The sequence below is a fragment of the Schistocerca nitens genome, chromosome 3, assembly GCF_023898315.1.
Source record: "Schistocerca nitens isolate TAMUIC-IGC-003100 chromosome 3, iqSchNite1.1, whole genome shotgun sequence".
NCBI classification, from domain to species: domain Eukaryota; kingdom Metazoa; phylum Arthropoda; class Insecta; order Orthoptera; family Acrididae; genus Schistocerca; species Schistocerca nitens.
The window spans coordinates 394,221,805-394,244,980 of record NC_064616.1 but is presented as its reverse complement, the minus strand read 5'-3'; the positions used below and the strand labels follow the sequence as shown (position 1 = coordinate 394,244,980).

The following is a 23,176-nucleotide window of genomic DNA, read 5'->3' as shown; positions in this document are numbered from 1 at the left end:
ATGGGACCTAACATCTATGGTCATCAGTCCCCTAAAACTTAGAGCTACTTAAACCTAACTAACCTAAGGACATCACACAACATCCAGTAAGCAGTTCAAATGTATGTAGATAGCAGTAGCTAAGCAGAGATAGAAAGACTATTTATACACAGCTCTCCAAGCTATTAAAGTTACTGGACTAATGAGCGCAACAATAGAAAAGGCATACTCGTTATTAAGGTATACTGGAAGATTTCTGACAATAAGTAATTCATCAGCGAAACCGCAGCTCACCCAATCTTAGTTACACATAGTCTTGGGTATTATTCGTCATTTTCTTTCCACCACTGGACAGGTCAATAGAAGACACGAAGAATAATCGAGAAAGAGCTGGGTGTTTAGTCCATTACACATCTAGTGAGAATGGCAGCGTTTCGGTGATATTTTTTTGGTGACGTCGGACGAGCGCTCGTTCTAACAAGAAGGCAGCAACTTATTACTCCTTCCCATAATGTTCCCTCCAAGTGACCATAATTTCTAATTTAAGATATTGTAGCTAATACAATATTTTAACGTTCGCATTTAGAGTACTGAACTAGTCGAGGATAGTGGTAGTGGTGCACTATGTACCATTCGTGGCAGGATTCGGTGAGTTTCAGAGTGCAAATTTAGATAAAACCTCCCGCAAGTACAAAGCGATTCAAATTCATTGTTGGTGGATTACGGAGGAGGCTATATTTACCGTGACGAAGCGGCTAAGTACTGTATTTAAGCAGGTGGGTGGCGTGTGCGGCAGCAGCCACGGGCGCAGGTGGCGCTACTGACGGCGTCGCGGCCCGCGGCGTTCTCTTCGGCTGGGCTCGGCAACTCGCCGGCTCTCCGGTTCGGGGAACCGGTGACAGAGGGGCAGCGGCGCCGGCGCGTTGCCCACCGAGGGGGTGAGCGCGCTGCGGGGGCGGCGCGGGGGGTGGGAGAGCGTCTGCGGGGTCGGGGAGGGGCGGGGGCCTGCTGGGAGAGCCGCAGTCGGCGTGGGCGGGAGTGGCGGAGAGGGCCCGGGCCCAACCGGCATGGCACTGCGCGAGCGGCGGCTGAGCGCGCATTCACCACGTGCTGCTCCGGAGATGTCGTCAGTCGCTCAGTGACGCTCCGACAGGACAGTTGGGAACCGACCAGCAATGGAGAAGGGACCAGGTGCTGTGCTCTCTGCCTCACTGGTGCTGATGCTGGTGGGCTCTGGCGATGCCTCCCTGCTCCTGCCGAGTGCAGGCGTGGGCCCGCGTCTTCGCTTGGCGCAGCCTCCGGAAGCGCAGCCGCCGGCGGCGACCGGCGACTCGGCGGCCGCAGCGGTGCCCATCAGCGTCGGCACCGCGGCCGAGCGCTGGCTGTCGTCGCTGCCGTGGTCCAAGCGGCAGGGCGCCGAGCCGCACCAGCACCCAGACATCCCCGCCGCGCTCACCGATCACCTCATCATCCGGTCGCAGCGCGGGAACCGCCAGTACGACGTACCGCAGATCGGTGAGTATCGGCGCGCCACATGGCGCTCAGTCCCGACGACGCCGTTTCCTCGCAACGCACACCTCATCCCCTTCCCGCTGCCGACTGTGGCGTCCTCCCCACTAGTAGATATTTCTCTCTATTCTCTATCGCTGTTTTATAATTATTTTATATCTTTCCCTTCAATTTTCGAGAGCTTCATTGTATGTGACAGCGTTAGTCACGTCACTCTTACGTAAATAATATTTCATTTGTCGTCACTGAATTAGTGTCTTTATTCTGGTGTCAGTTACTTATGATCCTACAAAAAAAAAAAAAAAAAAAAAAAAGGCTGCAAAGAGAAAAGATTTGCCATTGGCTTTCTTATTAACCTTAGTCGCACGCTTAACTTTTAACATTTCTGATGATTTTGTGTTTCAGTAAGTGGAATAAACGCTCTTAGGACTTTTATAACTCACTGTGTCTTATATACTGGCGACTTGACGAGCCTCGGTTAATGTTTGTCTTTGCGGTGATTAGGCCCCTATTGCTACATTTAAGCTCTCCATTGGCTCGCCGTGTCAAATTTCAATGAACAACACGTGACATATTGCCTCATACGATGAAGCGACCATCCCCAGTTATCTTACTTTCACTAAAACTTACGTATCACTTGCTTTACTGTTTCTCTTAAAACTTATCTACTGCACGTGCATAGTTAGCCTCACCTTTGAAGCACTCTCTTCTTCTATACAAAATAATTTCTCTCAGTTTTTCTACATCCCGAACTTCCTATATTCATTTCTTCAGCATAAGATTCGTACTTTTAAGTAGCTTAATTTTTAGATATAGATATATATATATATATATTTATATATAAATTGATACTGTCTTTATTATTAAGCTATGACATACTAATATGTTGTAAGTTTTCATAACGTCCGGACACTTGTTGAACAGTGTTCAGATATCAGCACATTCAAATTAAGTAATTGGTAAGAAACGGAGACAGCGTAAAGCACGACATATAAGATAGCATGGGCCGTTGCTAACGTTGTTTTCTGTTTCTGTGTGCATTATTTGTCTACCCTTTGTCGTCAATTGCATGATAGTTTCACCAAATAAAATTTGTCTGTGTAATCATGTACATTAATTTGCCAGAAAGTGGGCTATACACATTCATAAGTATCCTGCGGCAGCAACAGGCTGTACCAGCCTTTGCCAGGAATATCTCCCTTCCATTGTACATCCTTTTCTTGATAAATTTCAGAAAATAAGTCGTTGAGCATATATTCCGCACAAGAAATGAAGATTGTGGAGTACATAAAAGGTAACTACGACCAGTGTCATAATATATGGAAGTGTTGAGACACCTGTTTTTCACATATATTCACTCCATAATGACAAACTTTGCAAATAGTTCTAAGTCATTTTAAATAAATTCTGAATGATAATCACGAAGAACTAAATTCAGCTCTAATAAACATTGTCGAGAAACAAATGAGAAAAAGAACAAACGAATACAAGTGGAATAGGGGAAAAAACAATATCCACGTCTGAGGAGACACTGCCTTTGGCGCACAGTACCTCAAAAACTGCCACGTATATCGGTCTCCTTACAGATTAAGAAGCAATATTTAAAGTTTAACCTCTTAGAATTCCCAAAATAATAGTATGTCTGTGATCAAATTGACGAGTGAACTTGAGTGACTGCTGAAATTCGGCTTTGTTTCATTCCCTCTTTAACTCCCTTGTTGGCATCATTAGAAACTCATTAGATTATCATTAGATTATACTAAAGGTATAGTTTGATAAATAACCTTGAACACAAAGTAATTTTTTGGAGGAAGCTGACTTGCAAGATTAGATACCTTGAACACTACACTGTTTCCTTCGAAACATCGAAGCGTAGCTTCCCGGATATACGCATTAATGGCGAGAATACGATGTCCTGCATACCTTGAGTTTGTTAAACTCACATATCACAAAAACTCTTCTTTGAGTACTGATGGTATCAGCTCTTCATTTTACACGATGTGGATTAGGGATACAGCCTGAAAGATGTTCCCAAGTATCGCATAATAACTGACTTTGCGTGGACCTGAGTACAAGTCTGCCCTATTGGTTCGGCTCCAGTCCGATCATTTATTAACAACCGAAGATGTCTGTACAACCTTAAGGCCTATTTTCAGTGTTAAGTCCTTTAAAGTGTTACAATTACAAGCAAAAATTATCTGCGGTATTTAAAAGTGGATGAGGAGGTTGTATAAGTCCAATTACACGAGATCCTTTTATAACAGTAAATCTACCGACCCCAAGCACGCAAATAGTTCCGGGACGATACTGAGAAAGATACTTCGGAATTTATAAGTAAATATAATATTAGAAATGGCTCTAAGCACTGTGGGACTTAACATCTGTGGTCATCAGTTCCCTAGAATTAGAACTACTTAAACTTAACTAACCTAAGGACATCACACACATCCACGCCCGAGGCAGGATTCGAACCTGCGACCGTAGCAGCAGCGCGGCTCCGGACTGAAGCGCCAAGAACAGCTCGGCCGCAACAGTCAGCAAATATAATGTTACAACCAGAAATACTCTGTGCAGTTCAGATTTTCGTGTGACAGTTATTTCTTGGTGACGAGGATTTCCTAGTTCCTCGTAGTCTATAAAATTCTCCGTTGTTATATGGAAGACGTGTAAAGCACGTTGACTGACTGTGTTTTACGTGTTCCATGATGGATAGAGAAGATCTTTCATTGTTTAAAGAACTTAAACAGGCTCCTTTCGGGTATCGTTAAAATCGGTTTTCGCCGCTGTGAGATAATTCGTGAAACTGTACGATTGGTGTAATGCTTTATTGTAAGTTAAACTTCTGCGATTCAGTAAATAATAAAGTCGAGAAAAGTTACAGTCCTTCAGTTTCAGTTCGCCTATATGTTCGTGGCGTGGCAGCCGATTCGATTTAATTTTTACTCTCGAAGTTCTCCTAGTCCGTTTAGCCGGATTTACTACAACCACGTAGATTCAAAATAATTTTGTAAATAAGATCATTGCAGTAGAATTTCAGAGAAATAACTTTAAAAACCTTACATATTTTGTGAAACTATTTTACTATTCATTGGTTAGCGGTTTACTTACGTTCGACAACATTTAATATGTACGTTGACTTTTTGATTCTGAATTCAGATGAAGATGTAAATTGTTTAAATGGGCGGTAAAAATATATAAAATAAAAACATCTCATGTTCATAGTATCAAACTGTGCACAGACTACCCAACAATAATGCCTTCCTATCATTCCTGTACCACCTGCGGAAAACCATGGGACTAAGGCATGCTGTAGTAATAGCAGTAAACGATAAATATACCATGTCTTACAGATCGTCGAAACCTTTCTAACTAATTTGTGTAATATTTACGGAGAAAAAGATAGATTGTGTAGGTATGGGGATAGTAGAAGACGTAGAAGCTGGAGAATGAGTTAAAGATTTAAAAAACTGGATGGTCACAGGTAGATAATGAAAGGAAGAGATTATCTGGCGCAGCGGACTAACTTAAGCTGCCATTAATGACTAATAGTTCCAAAACACTTTTGTCACAGTAGTACTACTATGTAAAATGCCCTACATCACAGTTTTAACTTTCACAGACTGAAGGTTTAAAATGGATTCCAAGTTGCTTGTTCCAACGTGTAATAAAAATCGCTAACTCCTACACCAATTATTTCCCCCATAAAATTGATCAATATTATCCTGTGTGTCAGTAAAAAAGTACAAACCATACGTACCACGGAAAGAGAATGACGAAAATGTCTTATTACACAGCATGCGCGTCGTATATATGGATGTGAAGATCTTAAGGACGAAAGTAAATGTGACATGTTGCGTAACTGTCAATGAAATGTGAACCATACATATAAAGAACTGCTATAGTGTAGTACAGAAGATAACTCAAGCATAGGCACAATGAGACGAACAGAAATGAAACTTTTATTCGAACACAATAATTAATATGATTCGTAATTTTCCCCTGGATAACATACGGCGGGCAAACCGCGCTCTGCAATATGCTCCCATGATGGTCACAAGGTAGGTAAAGAGTTCTTGTGGTAGGGCCTTTTTTTCTTTCAACTGAGAGGTTGTCAGTTCCTGAATAGTCGTTGGTGCATGTGGACGTACTGCATTACGTCTGCCAAACTGGTCCCACACGCCCTCAAACGGATTAAATCGGCCAACGGGCAGGACACTACATTCGTCTAATACCATTTCGTTCCCAGAGCTCTTCGACCTGCACTGTTCGATGTGGTGCGTGTTGTCATCCCTAAAAGTTTGGTCAGGAGCGACTGATCACCTGCGTAGACGCAGGTGGAGAAGAAGTGCAGTGTCATATCAATTTTGACCGGAGACTTACTCGTGTTCAAACATTGGGGGTCAGTAAGCAAATGCAACGTTTTGCCTTCATACTCCGTGCCAAATGGACCAAAAACTGATCATGTCCGACACTGTTCCTGGGTATATTACGTATTCCCATGTCTCATCATATGAGAGTACGTCCTACATTTTCGAACATGATCGTTTTGGTTGTCCAAGGGCTATGGTGTAAAGAGGCATATTGCTGCATAGGCGTACTGACCTCCAAATATTTGAAGACGGTACAAGCACCGATCACCCTTACTGTGGCGCTGTATTATTTTCCAGTGGGCCTCTTTCAGGGGTGCTTTCGGCCCTGACTTAACTTTTATGGAAGACAATGCGCGCCTGCATCAAACAGCGTAGGTGGAGGATCCCTTGGAAAGAGAGAATATTCGGCGCCCGTCTCTCCCCTCCTTTCCCCTGCCAGCATGGGCCCTATTTGCAAAGAATGATGGCCGTCCGTGGTGATCAAGTAGCCTGTTAAGAACTATGTCCCCACTTTTGTAACGTCCAGAGGGCATCATCGATCGCGATGGCTTCAGTGTGATTATTAGTTTTGACTAAAACTGTCGTTTCCTTGCGTCTCATTTCGTATTTCTTTCAAATACGTTCTGTACTACACTGTAGCAGTCCTTTCTACGTATAATCCAAGTTTCGTCGAGCTATGGTACTTGGCAGGGACACATCATGCCACAGTTACTCTCATCCTTAAGTTCTGTCCTCCAGTGTATTAGCAGATTGTATGTATGAGTGAGATTGTTCTGAGTTATTACAACGCTTCATGTACATCATAAAATGAGACAAGGATCTCAGAACGTTTAAAAAATGGAAAGACATTTTCTTTCGAAGATGGTATGCCATATTCTGCTTCCATTTGTCGGTTGTACGTTGTCGATATTAGTTGGAAAAAGGTTTATAGGGCATGAGATTCTAGAGTTTGACAAGAGCAACATATTATATTTATCGAATGGGCTTATATGTGTTCGTATGGGATATGTTATGATTTAACAACTTACTTTACTAGTTTCATGTTCGTAGAATTGGTCTTCCTGTTAATTATGCACCAACAAGCCACCGTGTACTATTAATGTGACACAAAACAAAATAACAATTGCAATTTAGTGACTGTTTTATTTATCGAAAAGATTTAACGCTCCAAGGATGAAAAATCAGAAATGATTCACTCATAATCCAGTAGATAAAATAGAATTGTGACTAAATAAAGACATCCTATTGCCCCCTGGGGGTAATTTGTTCTTTCGTCTAATCCTGGAAGCAGTGTCCAGCCACCTGAATATAAAAAAGTTTGGAAAAAGTTATTAACGACTAATGTCAGTGGACTACCAGGTACAAAGGGAAAGGGACTATCTAAGAGCATGTTTAGTATTCTAAGTTTACCCCACGTTAAGTGGTCCATTATTATAGGTAGGGTGAAGGCAAAGCCACTGATGAGCTCTGTACGCATTAACATGAATTTATAATAAAATATTCACGTAGAAGGAAGAGTCCTGTTACTGCTGTTAATGATATTTAGAAATAATATGAAATATGTTAACACTTTCGCAAATTAAGATTTCTAAAATATTGACCTAATCGCTCCCAAACAGCGTTCTTAGTTTTTTTTTCTATGTAAAAATTGATATTGAACCATAACTCACGGCTGTCGTAACATCATATTGACTTTGATATTCTAGCACTGGGCTCTTTATGGAAATAGTGTGAATAAGAGTGAGATTATTTTCTGGTCCGTCTATGTCACATTCACGACAACATGTTAGGTGAACATTGATAGGATTCGTTCAGTAGGACTCCAACTAATGTCTTCCAATCGTATTTCAATAAATTAGCTACATCTGCATTTAATTGAGCCCTTTAAGTTATTTACACTGGAAAATAAGACTTCATCTGTGACGGGTACTGACAAATTTGATAATTCGGACACCATCTTCAGAACAATTGAGGAAAACTGATATGCCTATAAGGGAACAATTGGTTGTCGTTCTTGTGTTAACTGACTCCCAAAGAGCTAAATCGTTTTGTTCGGAAAAAGCGCATATGGGAAACGTACCAGAGAGCAGCCCTGTGTTATATTTGATGTGGTTCATTTATTCGTAGAGCACTATTACAAACAAGAAGATGAAATTTACAGCGCACACAACTGCAGATTTCTGCAGTTTGTGATGATTAATAGCCTTAACTAACTAGGGATACCCCGTGTCAAATTAGTCCCTGTGGAGACAGAGTTAATATTGTCTCAAAATATATTTCCTTCATGAAATGAAGTCATGTCTTACATGAAATGTAGTTCACAAATGATGACTACACAACCATTCTAAAGAGAACTTATCTCACTCTTTTCAGAAAAAGGTTCTTTGCTGCCGAGTTTTGTACTCTCTTAAACGGCACACTTGGGTGCTACTCGGTTCCATTAGCGTGTATTTTCTGGGGAAATGGTAGTTTCTGAGGTTGGCGGTTCACTATAATCATGACGCCCGTAAGCCTCGTCACGTGACCGATGAGTTATGAATAATTTGCAAAATATGTTACAGAATGTAAGCCGATATTACTACGCCAATGGCAAATACTATTTGCGTAGAAGTCCCTGCTGCTATTGAGAAAAGGGAGACACAAACGTCAGAAGTCTCTTTACACATATTGTGAAATGACAAAGGAATGGGCTCGGTTTAATTTTTCTACTAACAAACGGAAGCCTCTACTAAGTGATTAGGACAGAAATAATATTCTCAAATTGAACTTACATAGAACTCAATCATAATTTTAGCGATCTGCTGTCAAGTGAATATACAAGAGACACAATCCCTCTCATGATGCTGTGGCTCACCAAGGGAAAGAAAGCCATCACATCTACCGTTAACAGTACGTAATGGTCTTTTGAATATTTTAGGAAATTTAACATTCAACAAATGAATGATTACATAATTTTGTTAAGGATTATTAAAACTGAAGTATAGACTATTCACTAGAAGGTTTATCCACTTGGCTTCGAAGAGCGAGAAATAGTATTTATTGCGCTGCTCAAGTAAAATGAACTCTTGAAATATATCAGCTGGTAGCCCACAGGTACTACTCGCTAAACAACCGCTAGAAAACATCGTATTAGCATAAATGTGGGGACTTCATTATATGCTGCCTTCTGGTGTTGCGCCGCATGCTTTTACGTTGCTCCTACATATTTTCTACCCACTTTCCATGAGGTCGTCGTCTGAGTCTTTTTCTTCATTATGAATCCAGCAATTACGAGAGAGATTATATTTTCAACCTCCCACTGGTCGCAAAATTAAAATCGCAGTGAAAATCCGACGATGTTTTGCGCAAATGTGTTGCGCAGGGTCTCAAGTATGCCTGTCGATTGCGTCAGAAGGCACTTCTCAGTTCTGAACACACCTTGAGCAAATAAAGATGCCTAGAGAAATCATACGCTGTCTTTCGCTGAGTGTTTCCGTCTTTCATGGCGTTCACATAAAGTAACTGTTATGCTTAACAGCAAAGTGCAGCAGTACTGCATAAACTCACTGCAGCTGCAACAATGACGCTCTTGCAGCATTTTCGATGGGAAGTGTTTGAACACTCGCCGTATAGCCCGGTCATGGTTCCCCTTAAATTTCATCTCTTTGCTCATATGAACCTCTGGCTATAAGGGAAGCACTTTGACACAGACAGGGAGCTGAAGACCACTGTAAGGAAATGGCGGAAAACACACGCGGCTGCCTTCTATGACGAGTGTATTGGAAAGTTGTCGCAATGCTACGACAGATGTCTGAATCGGAGCGGCGATTATGTAGACAAATAGCTGGAAGCTGTAGCTAAATGTTGCAAATATAACATTTTTAATTTTCACTGTGGCTTTAATCTCGTGACACATGGAAAATTGCCGACCGCGGTGGTCTAGCGGTTCTGGCGCTGCAGTCCGGAACCGCGGGACTGCTACGGTCGCAGGTTCGAATCCTGCCTCGGGCATGGGTGTGTGTGATGTCCTTAGGTTAGTTAGGTTTAAGTAGTTCTAAGTTCTAGGGGACTTATGACCTAAGATGTTGAGTCCCATAGTGCTCAGAGCCATTTGAACCATTTGAACCATGGAAAATTGAAAATATTATCGCCCTCGTAACTGGAATTCAAAATAAAGGAAAAGACAGAACCTCATGTATGGCGGCTAAATACATGTACGAGGAACGTAAATACATGCTTCGAATCATCAGGAGGTGTCATGTAATAAAGACTCCATGTTTATGCTAATATGATTTTTTCTAGCAGTTGCTTAATTATTGTTACCTGCTGGCTACCAGCTAAGAAGTGCAATAAATACTGTTTTCTGCTCGTTGAAGCGAACTGCATAAATCTTCTAGTGAATATATTCTACTTCAGTTTTTTATGGTAGGCTCTTATGGGACCAAACTACTGAGGTTATCGGTCCCTAGGCTTACACACTACTTAATCTTACTTAAACTAACTTACGTTAAGGACAACACACAAACCCCTGCCCGAGGGAGAAAAATGATTCAAATGGCTCTGAGCACTATGGGACTCAACTGCTGTGGTCATAAGTCCCCTAGAATTTAGAACTACTTAAACCTAACTAACCTAAGGACATCACACACATCCATGCCCGAGGCAGGATTCGAACCTGCAACCGTAGCAGTCGCACGGTTCCGGACTGCGCGCCTAGAACCGCGAGACCACCGCGGCCGGCCCCGAGGGAGAACTCGAACCTCCGACGGGGGCAGCTGCACGAACCGTGGCTAGGCGCTCAAGACCCCGCGGCTACTCCACGCGTCTACTTCAGTTTTAATTATCCTTAACACAGTAATGCATTCATTCATTTGTTGAATGTTAAGTTGTCTAACATACTCAAAAGACTACTAAATACTGTTAACGCAGATGTGATTGCTGTATTTTGATTGGTAATCCAAAGCATCATGAGAGAGATTGTTTCACTTGTAACCTGTATCAATTCGCAGCAGATCTCTAAAATTATGGTTGATTTCTATGTAAGTTCCATTTTGAGAATATTATTTCTGCTCTAATTACTAAGTAGAGGATATTATCTGTTAATAGAATAACTAAATCAAGCCCTTTCCCTTGTCATTTGACGAACATTGACCGCCATGGGTATAGCGTAACGTCAATCTCAGGTAGTGCCATTATTCTCAGAAAAATGTTTTCGCTTTCAGCATTAGCTTTTATTCAGATCATCATTCCATTACTGGTTCAGTCCTAAACTTGTAAAGAAAAATGTAAGTAACATTAACATACTGAGAATAACATTTCAGGTACAGTTTCGGTAATGTTATGTTAAAATCTGCCCACACATACGCCAATGAAGCCGAGTAGGATCCAAATGTCTTGCTTAAGAGAGCACAGAACCCAGCAGCAAGGAAACCGATTCTAAAAACTGTGAGCTATTTCCTAACAATTTGGTCAATATTTGAGAAATTTTAATAATGTAAAGATAATTTTATGTTATTTCTAAACAGTATTAACATCAGTAACAGGAAATTTGCTTCAACGTGAACATTATCAATTAATGTTAATGCGTACACAGTAGTTCATCAGTGAATCTGGTGTCACGTGAACTATAAAAATGGTCCATTTAACGTGGAGCCAACTTTTCATACTAAATATGCTCTTCGGTAGACCCTATGGACACTCAGGAAAACCTCGTAGCCCACTGACTTCAGTTAATTAGAATAGTTTACTTTAATGTGAATAACTTATACTCAACGTTTTTTTTATTCAAGTGGCTAAACACTGCTTCCAGGATTAGACGAAAGAACAAATGACCCTCATGAAGCAGTAGCATGACTTTATTTAGTCACAATTCTATTTGATCTACTGGGCCGGCCGGAGTGGTCGAGCCGTTCTAGGCGCTACAGTCTGGAACCGCGCTACCGCTGCGCTCGTAGGTTCAAATCCTGCCTCGGGCATGGATGTGTGTAATGTCCTTAGGTTAGTTAGGTTTAAGAAGTTCTAAGTTCTAGGGGATTGATGACCTCAGAAGTTAAGTCCCATAGTGCTCAGAGCCATTTGATCTACTGGAATATGAGAGAATTGTTTTTGATCTCTCACTATCGAGCCTTATTAGTAAATAAAACGGTCACTAAGATACAACTATTATTTAACATTATAGAGTGGTTAGTTGGCGAATAATTAACCGAAAGAGCAATTGTACCGAAATGAAACGAATAACGTAAGTTGCTAGATAATGAAATTTTCCGTAAGAACACTTATAAGACCATTCGATATTATATACTATGACGCTGTTGTGAAACTCCCGAATCTCACGCTCTGTAAACATTTTCTTAACAAATATCGACAACGTACAACCGACGAAGGAAAGCAAAATATGGCATATCACCTTTGAAAGGTTACGTCTTTTCATTTTTTAAACGTTCTGAGATCCTTGTCTCATTTTACAATGTACACGTACGCATTGTAATAAGTCAGAACAATCTCACTCAGACAAACAATTTGCTAATACCTCTGAGTACAAAACTTAAGGAGGATAGTAACTGTGGCATGATGTGTCCCTGCCAAGTAATATAGCTCGACGAAGCTTGGACCATAAGTAGAATGGACTGCTACAGTATAGCACGATCGAACGCAGAAAAAAAAGGAGAAGAAAGATACGGCCCTCGTAATTTCGATATTGCCGCTGCTATCTATCCACTTAGTTGGATATTCCACTCTCCGGTATTACATATTCAATAGGGTTATTACTACGACCTCCAAACCGGTCTGTTCGTTTATCCACATACAGGATGACCCACGAAGAATGGTCAGTAATAAGGAATGTAACAGCAATGACCGTTCGAAGCAGAAACGTCTAGAAGACATGGGCTCTAAATTCGCACCTTAAGAGCTATGAGCACTTCATTGCTGTGAAACATATCTCTTCCACTGGTGTGTTCGTAGCCCTCAAGGTGTACATTTTAGGGCCCGTGTTCACTAGAAAATTTCTTCTTGTTTTTGTCAATATTATATCTTCGCAAAATATGGAAAGTGAAGACCTTCCCGTGTAAGAGACGTGTTTCACAGTATCGAACATGAAGATTTGCTCATTGCTCTTATGATATGCATTTTAGAACACATGTGTACCAGATATTTTTGCTCAGAATAATGGTCCTTTACATATCCCTGAATATTAACTTTCCTCCTATGATACCCTGTATATTGTCTGATGGACAAGGTACGAAGCCTTATGAGGCTGTTTTCAGATGAGGTAGTTGCAAACGTGAAGATGCCCTCTTTAGGCAAATGTTACGTAACGCGCGTAAATAGTTGAAATTTTCGTATCACTATGTGGTTGCCCACCCCCGGTAGCTGAGTGGTCAGCGCGACGGGATGTCATACGTAACGGTCCGCGTTCGATTCCCGGGTGGGTCGGAGATTTTTCTCCGCTCAGGGACTGGGTGTTGTGTTTCCCTTATCATCATCAATTCATCCTTATCGACACGCAAGTTGCCAAAGTGGCGACAACTCGAAAGACTTGCACCAGGCGGACCGTCTACCCGGCGGGAGGCCCTAGCCACAAGGCATTTCCATTTTTACTATGTTATTGATGGTCTCTTTCTGGAATCGATAGAATCCAACACGTATCTAGGAATATCTGTATGGACCAATTTCCCTTTCCCAGGTACCGAGAAATGTCCTTCCCACCAACTGTATTCCTTAATAGCGTTCGAAGAAATACGTTGTTGCTCCTCTTTACGCTCCTAGCACCTATTGGTAGTTTACTACACCATCTGCGGTTCGTGTTTGTTGTGGAATATAGCTTTCAGTTGCCTTCAAATGTGTCTTGTGCCGTACAGGGACGCTCTAAGTACATAGATCACGAAACAAGGTTGTATATGCGCCAGTGGTTTCTATGCACACCAACAAAGTATTTTTTCCGGGAGGAATTTGAAGTATATTTACCACAAAATTAATATTGCTTTTGTGGAAAGCAGGGAGCATATTTTCTTCCAAATTGATTATTTTTCTACGCTCATCAAATAATGTCGTGCCACCTTTGTATGTGGGGGTACGATGAACTGGGTGTATAAGAACTGCTTGCAGACATATTTTGGTAGTAAGCTGTATTATGTGTATAAAAACTGCTAAACTTTCAATTCCTGTTTGCCGAAAGATGGTTACTTTAGCCACTTGTGAAGACTACATCCATATCTACACATACACTCCACAAGCTACCGTATTGTATACGGCTTAGGGTGCCATGTACTTTTACTAGCCATTTTGTTTCCTATTCCTTTCCCAAACGGAGCTAGGGGAAAACGACTATCTGTATGTCTCTGTACGAGCCCTAATATCTCTTACCTTGATTTCGCGGTATTTACGTGAAATGAGCTTTGGGAGCAGTACAATCGTTCTGCAGATATCGGCAATGCTTGTTATGTGAACTTCCTCAACTTTCTTTCGCGGAGAGAACGTTTCTTCCTCACAGGGATTCCCACTTGATTGAATGAAACGTGTCTTAAACACTCGTGTATTACCCGATCCTGCCGGTAACAAATCTAGCAGCCCGCACTGAATGGCTTCGCTACCTTTTCTTAATCCGACGTGGTAGGGGTGGCAAACACTTGAGTAATACTGAAGAATGGATCCCAAGAGTGTTCTATATGTGGGCTGCTTTACATGGGAATTTAATTTTCCTAAAATTCTCTCAGTAAACCGAAGTCAAAAAGTCGCCGCCGGTACCACCGTCGTTACATCTTCATTCCATTTCATACCGCTTTGTAACGTTATGCCTAGATATTTAATCGATATGACTGTGTCCAGCGGTACACAACTTATACTGCATTTGAACGTTACAGTGTTGTTTTCCCCACTCTCCTGCATTAACTTACATTTTTATACATCGAGAGCAAGTTACCATCCATCAAATTAACAGAATTTCTGTGTAAATTTTCAAATGGGTTCAAATGGCTCTGAGCGCTATGGGACTTAATTTCTGAGGTCATCAGTCGCCTAGAACTTAGACCTACTTAAACTTAACTAACCTAAGGACATCACACACATCCATGCCCGAGGTAGGATTCGAACCTGCGACCGTAGCGGTCACGCGGTTCCAGACTGAAGCATCTAGAACCGCTCGGCCATTCCGGCCGGATTTATTTTCTGCACATGTTAATAAAAATAACAAAAATTGGGTTGCACTTCTACCAAAAAGCGTATACGGGTATGGTGTAAGAACTCAACACACTGTTCATTATTTCTATCTTGTTCTGTGCAGAGTGAATCTTGGAGGGATACCTCAATGATCAACCATATTAATTGTGCCTCCGATTTCTGTTGGTTTTGAATGTACTGCTTCTAGCCAAGTTTCAGAGAATTCCTAAGAGATTAAAAATGCTACATAGACTTTATAATAAAATAACTTGCATCATGAAGCAATATTCTCAGTGACAGAAGTGATATGTGAAACAAAATACTGGTAATAACAAAACGTTGTTGAAACTGAGATTAGGTTCAGTCTGACTTTGTGGAGGACAAGTAATATGGGAGACGATACAATCGTTCTTTATCAGTGGAGGATGCCAATAAAGTAATAACAGCTTTCTAAGGTGCGTCAGCAGGTGTGTACGTCGTATCTGAAGTTGAGAATGTAGAAACTGCATTGTTTTTATATTTATTATAACGGTGTTCCTTGTCTTCGGCTGACAATAATTATACGTTTGTGTGGTGGCAAATAATTCATAAACATCACGAAAACTGTACAATGTGACCGACTATAAAAAATTTCATATGATTCGTAAGCCACTACATACAAAATGCATGTTTTCTGACATCATTACTTTAAGACTTTTAAAGGGATGTTCGCTGCAAACGCTCCATTGCCCTTCATGCTGAACTGCAAGCCTCATGTCATATTTATTACATGATCGCATGTCATTCACATACATAATACAGAATTAACATGATCCTATACTGAGTATTCACATGCGATTCCCGAAGGACAGAAGCTGATGTTGACTAACAATCTTAAATTGGCGTGCGTTCTATTACCGAACCATTTATGCTGTTACGTAATTAAGTTTCCGTGATGCACCACTGAAGAGAACTTACCAAGTATATTGGTTTTCTTTGTACATCTCAACGTTCGCCGTTTCATCTAGCTGTAAACAGATGCAGCTGCGGTTCATTAAGCGTTCAAACGACTATGTGATAGAAATGGTGCCCATCTCGGTAGACGGATGAATAAATGAAAAATTCATACAGGAAAGTGAAATACGTAGAACGAAAGTATTGAGTTCATTAATCTATTCGCAAAAGTCGTGGCTGAGAAACTTGCCTCTGGATTGGATTGAATTGTTTGGGGGAAGAGACCAAACAGCAAGGTCATCGGTCTCATCGGATTAGGGAAGGAAGTCGGCCGTGCCCTTTCAAAGGAACCATCCCAGCACTTGCCTGGAGCGATTTAGGGAAATCACGGAAAACCTAAATCAGGATGGCCCGACGCGGGATTGAACCGTCGTCCTCCCGAATGTGAGTCCAGTGTGCTACCACTGCGCCACCTCGCTCGGTGCCTCTATGGACATTGATATCACTCGGCGATGCTCCAGGAAACAACGCTCGACCGGTGCCATGAAATACTCGTAGGACTCAGTGGCACAGGTCTCTGAACTAACTGACTGCTAACTACAGAATTCTGTAGAATGAGGAAAAATTCACAAGGATGGTCACTGTGGTGTAAATAGCTTTACCCTAAATCTATACAGATGGTGGATTCTGTGGTTTCATTTTCTATGAAATAAATCGCTGACATGGAAAAAACACATAATTTTTTAAGAAGTATTACATTTCATGACTTATGTGGTACCCTCGTCGCCATTTGCTTTCTCTTTCTGGTTTCGTCTCAATTCCATAAGGACAGCCAGTTATTTCCTTCTTATGTCCTTTAGAGGGATTGGCAGTCGCACATCTGTTGAGGGTCCCAAATGTCTTTCTCGGTATACCATGAAACGACACTTCTACACGAATCGTGCCATTTTGAAGTTCATCACATTGAGACCTCATTCTACCTCGTAAGAGTCGAGACCATCGTCGACCTGTGCATAGCAGTTTTCCGCACGCACCGTAGTAATTAGAGCTTGACATCATCGATTTCGTACGTGTTGGCTTCTAAAATGTCTTTCCGATGATAAACTACCCTTCGTAATGAAACGCAAGGCAAGGCGTTGCTTGATTGCTTAACCTGTCATCGAAAAGTTATTTAATTATCCTCAGACTCATGCAAATTTTAGCGTTTGAATATTTCCATTAAATGTGTGGATCAATACATCACAATTTAAACAGATTCTATACAAAAACTGTTTAATGTGATTTTGCGTTTACATTTGGCGGTTACTTCATAGTATCTAATTTACTTCACCAGTCGCGTGAATATTTTCCTAGTTTCTGGTTATGAGATTGTTCGTTATATCTCTTCTACACAAATCCAGCTCAGTTTCGAATTCGAGGTATTATAGAAACATACTGTGGTTGACATTGTTTCAGACTACGGAAAGGAGGATCACATAGAGAAATCAAAAAATATAGAAACGTAAAAGTTATATGCATTATGGATCTCGAAAATACTGTTTCACTCGTAACTGTGTAAAGCAGTTGCTGCCTGCAGTAATTACGTAGACAGCTTCTACTGCAGTTAAATGAAGAGTCACGTATCGTAGTTACACCTAACAAAGATTGTTTGTTCCAGTGAGAATAATGTTTAGCACAAGGTCACGTATTTTAGTAAAGAATTTAGTCCAATAGTTTTGTACCACATAACTCTATCTTGAACTTAGTAAGACTAGGTTTGCACACAAAGTAATTTGTAGCAAAGTGATAAGCGCATCTCGTGGTCGTGCGGTAGCGTTCTCGCTTCCCACGCCCGGGTTCCCGGGTTCGATTCCCGGCGGGGTCAGGGATTTTCTATGCCTCGTGATGGCTGGGTGTTGTGTGCTGTCCTTAGGTTAGTTAGGTTTCAGTAGTTTTAAGTTCTAGGGGACTTATGACCACAGCAGTTGAGTCCCATAGTGCTCAGAGCCAAAGTGATAAGCATCATCACACTCCCATCCTAATATTTAAATGTCAAACTGGACAGTCAAGAAAATACTAAAATGACGAAACGAGTGAACTGAATGAATGTAGAAATGTAACAGCTTTTTCTCTTGGCACCACTTTCACGTGTGTCAAGAATATGTGAGATAAGAGAAGTAGAAGATATATTCGTCTACGTGCATGTATCGTTTCTACAACTCTAATATTAAAGGATTTAATAGCATCACAAAGTCTTCAAGCACGATATGTTTATACAACTTTTCTGGTATCCAACTCTCTGGAAATAAAGTTCAGTTCTCAGTTATCCATAGCCAAGCATGTGCTGCAGGGTACCGAATTCTTCCAGTCGCTGAATGTTTGACACCTGCGTTTTTGAAATGTCTTCTCATTTGTTCTCTAATTTTATGACAGTCGATATTTTCGGGGTATGAACGTGATTACAATATTAATGCATTTTTATTTCAGCTCTGGGTAGCTATGAGCTGTCAAGTAGTGACTGGGTAACATATGAATAATGTTACCCGTGTATATTTAAATAGCAGTGCTTCATCGCACCACTGAAGTTATTAGTTATTATTGAGAAGAGCGTTGGACTGGAATAAGTTTCATGGCGGCTGACTTTCCGTTGTGTCGTTCGCTGTTCTGCTCGACTCGTTACCGACCCACCGTGGCAGGCCTCTAATGAGCAACATGTTCTTCTTTACACGGTAGTGTCCGGCGTCGTTGCGCTGCATGCGACTCGCTCGGCACACGTTAGTGTAATCGTAACTACCATGTACATCACACTCCATAGGTTGTTTGTAGCAGTGAGTGGATTAATCTGCTTATGAGGCCAATTAGGATTCTACAGCCGAGTAATTTTCTCTGGCACTACACATGGGACGTGTTCTGCACTAAAGTAAACTACAAGAACAATTTAAAAGCAACATAAATCTGATTATTCAATAACAATGAACTGTTTTGGTTCAAAGCGTTACAGTACAATATAAAACACACAGATACAACACTTTCTTTTGGCGTAATAACCGGTCTCTGTGAACGCTTTTCCATTCGTTCAATAAAATTTTCTGACTGTTTGTTAAAAGATTACCTCTCTTCTCGTATTTCTGTGAGGCCATTGATTATAACTATTTAGTTCTTTGTTCAACAGCAGGTACCTCATTTTGTATCATCCGCAATATCTACAGTTCGAATAATTTAACTCCGGAGCGTGCGATTTAGGATCGCTACAGCGACTTTCTAGCCAAATATTCGCCTTATGATTACCATAATTTGTTTATAAACAATCAGAGCCTGCGTGCATAAAACCCTTCCCAAAAACAGAAACGTTCAGAACATTACCCTCCAGTTAATCTCACAGTTGGTAAATTACTTTTCAATCGACATTTACTTTACACAGCCTAGTACAAAGGAAATCCCAAGGATGACAAAGACTGTAAAAACTAAATCATATAATTAGCAGCTACTGCTAAACAAACAGAAAATCGTTCGTATAAAAGTGAAAAAAATACAAAACTACGGGACTGCAATGGTATTTATCGCCGTCAGATTTTGTTGTACTATCGCACTATCACATAAAATTGAATGATTAATAGGGGAATGAAGGGTAGATGACGAATCATTAATTCAATGGGACTGCTTTGAGTGAATGACTTCCCCTGCTGGTGGGTAGCACTCTACGTCTGCTACAATATGAACTACGTCTAACCGCCAGGATTTAGCCCTGAGGCAGCACAATTTGTGTTTACAGGCACGTTCCTTGTAATTTTTCAGTGCGTCTAAATAGAATTTGGATCATGTGTGGTAAGTTTTAACAGCCTGGTTTCACGCTTTTCGCAAACTACAAGGTATGCCGTTTCTTTAGCGCGTGTAGTAATCTCCACAGATAATTTAATGAAGTGTCGTTCCTACATTTACGTTACAAATGGCCGCTTCGGCTAAGTTGACTAATTTACTAAGCGGACAAGATGATGAACTCGTCATCTTACCCTAACAACTGGTAAATCATTTTAGTGATCTTTTCACTTTAATCTGCTGTATTCAACATGGGTAACAAGTATAAAATAAAGACCAACAGGCAGAAATGGCCAAGGTAATCGATAACTGCAGCTGTGTAGGAGGTAAAGTATGGTGCGGCCGTGTATCCAACTTCAAAAGTACATCTTCCAGAAGCTACGTTACGGCGTTACGCCAAGAAGTACACAGAATAAGTAAGTATACTTAAATTCATCTCAAGTTGCAAGCACCGTATGAACAAAATATCATGACTTATAATTAATGTGTTATGTTTAAACTAATCAAAATTTTATTATTTTCCAAACTTTATCGGCAAACGCTGGACGGTTTCGATGTACATTCACTAACGAGCAGCTGCAAAACCTCAAGAAATATTTCCAAGACTTGGATATAAGAGATATCCGTTTAAAAAGGGAACCGTTCCCAAAAATTGCCTTTGACTATGTCGAAGTCCTGAATATACAACACCGCGTCAACAAAGAAAGAAAGAGGGTAAAAACACCATACAGGGTATTATGGACGCTCTCAACTTTTCTCTCAGAAAACAAGGAGTGACATTTGCTGCGAAACTGGTTGCTTTTAAAAAAAACTGACGATGAAGCATTCTTTAATCTGTACTCACAGATTTTCGCTGAAGAAAAGTATGAGCCTCATCAGATTTACAGTGTAGGTGAGATTGGCTGCACAACTGTTTACACTAAAAATTAGGATGTCTTAAGCCCAAAAAGAATTCACAGGTTTATCAAATTATCTTCTTCACAAAGGGTGTAAATGTGAATGTACCATGCAGCTTCAATGTTGTTGGCCATTACGTTCAACCTTTCTTCAGTTTCACAGGTTGGAGATGCAGCAGCACTTTATGAACAATGCAACACCCTGTTCCCTACATTTGTGAAATGAAGGTAGGTAGATGAACGCTGAAGCCTTTACCCAGTGGTTAGAACATTTCATAAAAAGTATAAGGCCTAGGAAGAGAAACCCAATTGTTTTGTTGACAGATAACCACACATCACATGTTTCACTCAAATCTGTCTATATATGTCAAGAAAAAAAAACATTAATTTGCTAGGTTTTACTTCGCATACCAGCCATCGTATGCAACCGCTGGATGTGACTTTCTGTGGCCCATTTAAAACTGCCTAGAGCTGAGCTTGTGATGATAACGTAATGGAACACACAGGACAATTTATAACTCTTAAAGATGTCGCTGGGTTATTTAACGTAGCATACAGCAAGACAGCTACAATAAACAACGCCTTAGAAGGCTTTAGAGCAACTAGGTAAGTTCCACTTTATTCAGTGATTCTGACTTTGAGACATCGATGACAACAGAGAGACAACATAATGCCTCAGTGGTTATCCTGGATGAAACAAAAATAGCTGGATCATGTGAAGCCTCAGGAGGTAACGCAGATGACACCGAAGTAGGCCTAGCTGGATCATCCTGTGCTCCTGACGTTAACGCTGATGACACTGCAGTACCTTGGCATCTTGTGCTGAATTACCCTACTCTGCCCTACCTCCTTTACCTAATGCTGCCCCATAGGAAAGGAAACAGAGGAAAAAGTGGCCGTCATTGCAGTTCACAACCTCCCCTGTCAAATGAGCTTTAGAAAATAAACATAGTGCGATGAAATGCAAAGAGAAGAAGGAAGAAGAACCCCAAAAGAAAAGAGCTGAAAAGCAGAATGCCAAACAGCGGGCTTAGAGGAAAAAGAACTTGATAAGGAACACTCTTTAGAAGATTCTTCAGATTTCTCTGATCAGTCAACTACACTGAAGACGCTGAGGATCATGATATCCCTGGAGAAGAATTTAATGAAATCTGGAATGACTGTGATAAATCAGAGACTTGGTATGCTTATTCTCGCTATCATAAATGGGCCCATGCTCCTTGTACCGAGCTCAGTGCGGCAGAAGCGCAGTGCAACGCACATTATTCGACTTCTGTGCTTAAAACAGCATGATTTTTTATGTTTATTCAATTTTGTTTTCCTTCACCAACTTCTCCTGCTACTTACGTCATCCTACCTGCAAACTAGCGTAAGATAACGAATTTGACATCATTTGCAAAAAGTTAAAGAAATCGCCGCAAATGGTACATTTAGAAAAACTACTAAATCAGTAGATGGAAGGCAGTTGTTCTAAGGTATCTGTGTGGGAATCAGGTCAAAAATATGACGATAAAAAAGGTCGAAAGCCTACTGTCGCCATCTTAGTCTCCCTTCCTCTAAATATGGAGGCGAAACAGACGACGGAAACGAAAATGAAGTGGAACTCTATTATAAACAAAGTGAAGCACTCATTGGATTGGAAGGGTTCTGCAAAGTCTTTTTGAAAGTTTAAAAAATTTCACAGTACACATCTTATCTAGCGATTTTTTAAATTTCAGTAGCCACTCGAATATCGGTAGAGTCTAATGCGAATATAATCATTTAGTTTGGTTTGCTTGTTCGGATTACTTATGTCAAGTAATGTGCGAATGTCTCCGTTGAATGAAACGATGAGCTGATGAAGACGGTTTTGAAGTCTGTGGCTCACTGAATGCCACCTTATTCACGGTTATTCCTGTATCTTTGGACGCAATAAGAAATACATTTTATGATGCGTCCATAGATGATGGTACCTCGTGGATTGTGAATTATTAAAATAGTTAATTAAAATAAAACGTTTGCAGCACGGTATTCTTTGATCTTAGGGAGCTTCCCACATTATGCTAAAGCTGTTTGTTCACATATGAGTCAATGACAGCTGTTATCGCATGTCGTACCTCTGATAATAAATTCGTATTAAAAAAATTTACCTGCGGCAAACACAAGGAAGACATGGTGAATAGCTACTATAACGGTACATCTGCTTATCTTTGAAATAATATTAAATTACCTTATTGTACTACTATGACGCGTGGCTTCTTTCCTGCTGCATGTTAGATAAGGCTGGGACAATCACATGAGTTAAGACGGTATGCCCACTTCTGGCAGTTCTAAAGCAGCAGTCCTGGAAAGACTATAACCATGGACTAAAGCGAACACAATGACATACATTGTGAAAGTATTTATGTGTACATAGTTGCAGCTTTGAGTGACTAGATGAAACTTGAGTATTCAACATTCTTTGGCCTCTAATGCAAACGATGATTACGGTGTTCAGTGTACAACATATACGATAAACATGTTCTCAGGAATCACGGAATTTGTGAACTGCACATAAACAATGTTATTTTGTTAGAAGGC

At 40.7% G+C, this 23,176-nt stretch overlaps 1 protein-coding gene across 1 annotated transcript in view; it reads left to right on the top strand.

Moving 5' to 3' along the window:
• Positions 1 to 1,154: 1,154 nt before the first annotated feature.
• LOC126249248 (uncharacterized) overlaps positions 1,155 to 23,176 on the top strand; it is a 431,463-nt gene continuing 409,441 nt past the window's right edge. Inside the window, exon 1 of the mRNA XM_049950905.1 lies at positions 1,155 to 1,494. Within this exon, the coding sequence (XP_049806862.1) occupies positions 1,155 to 1,494 (340 nt within the window). The remainder of the gene's footprint in view (positions 1,495 to 23,176) is intronic.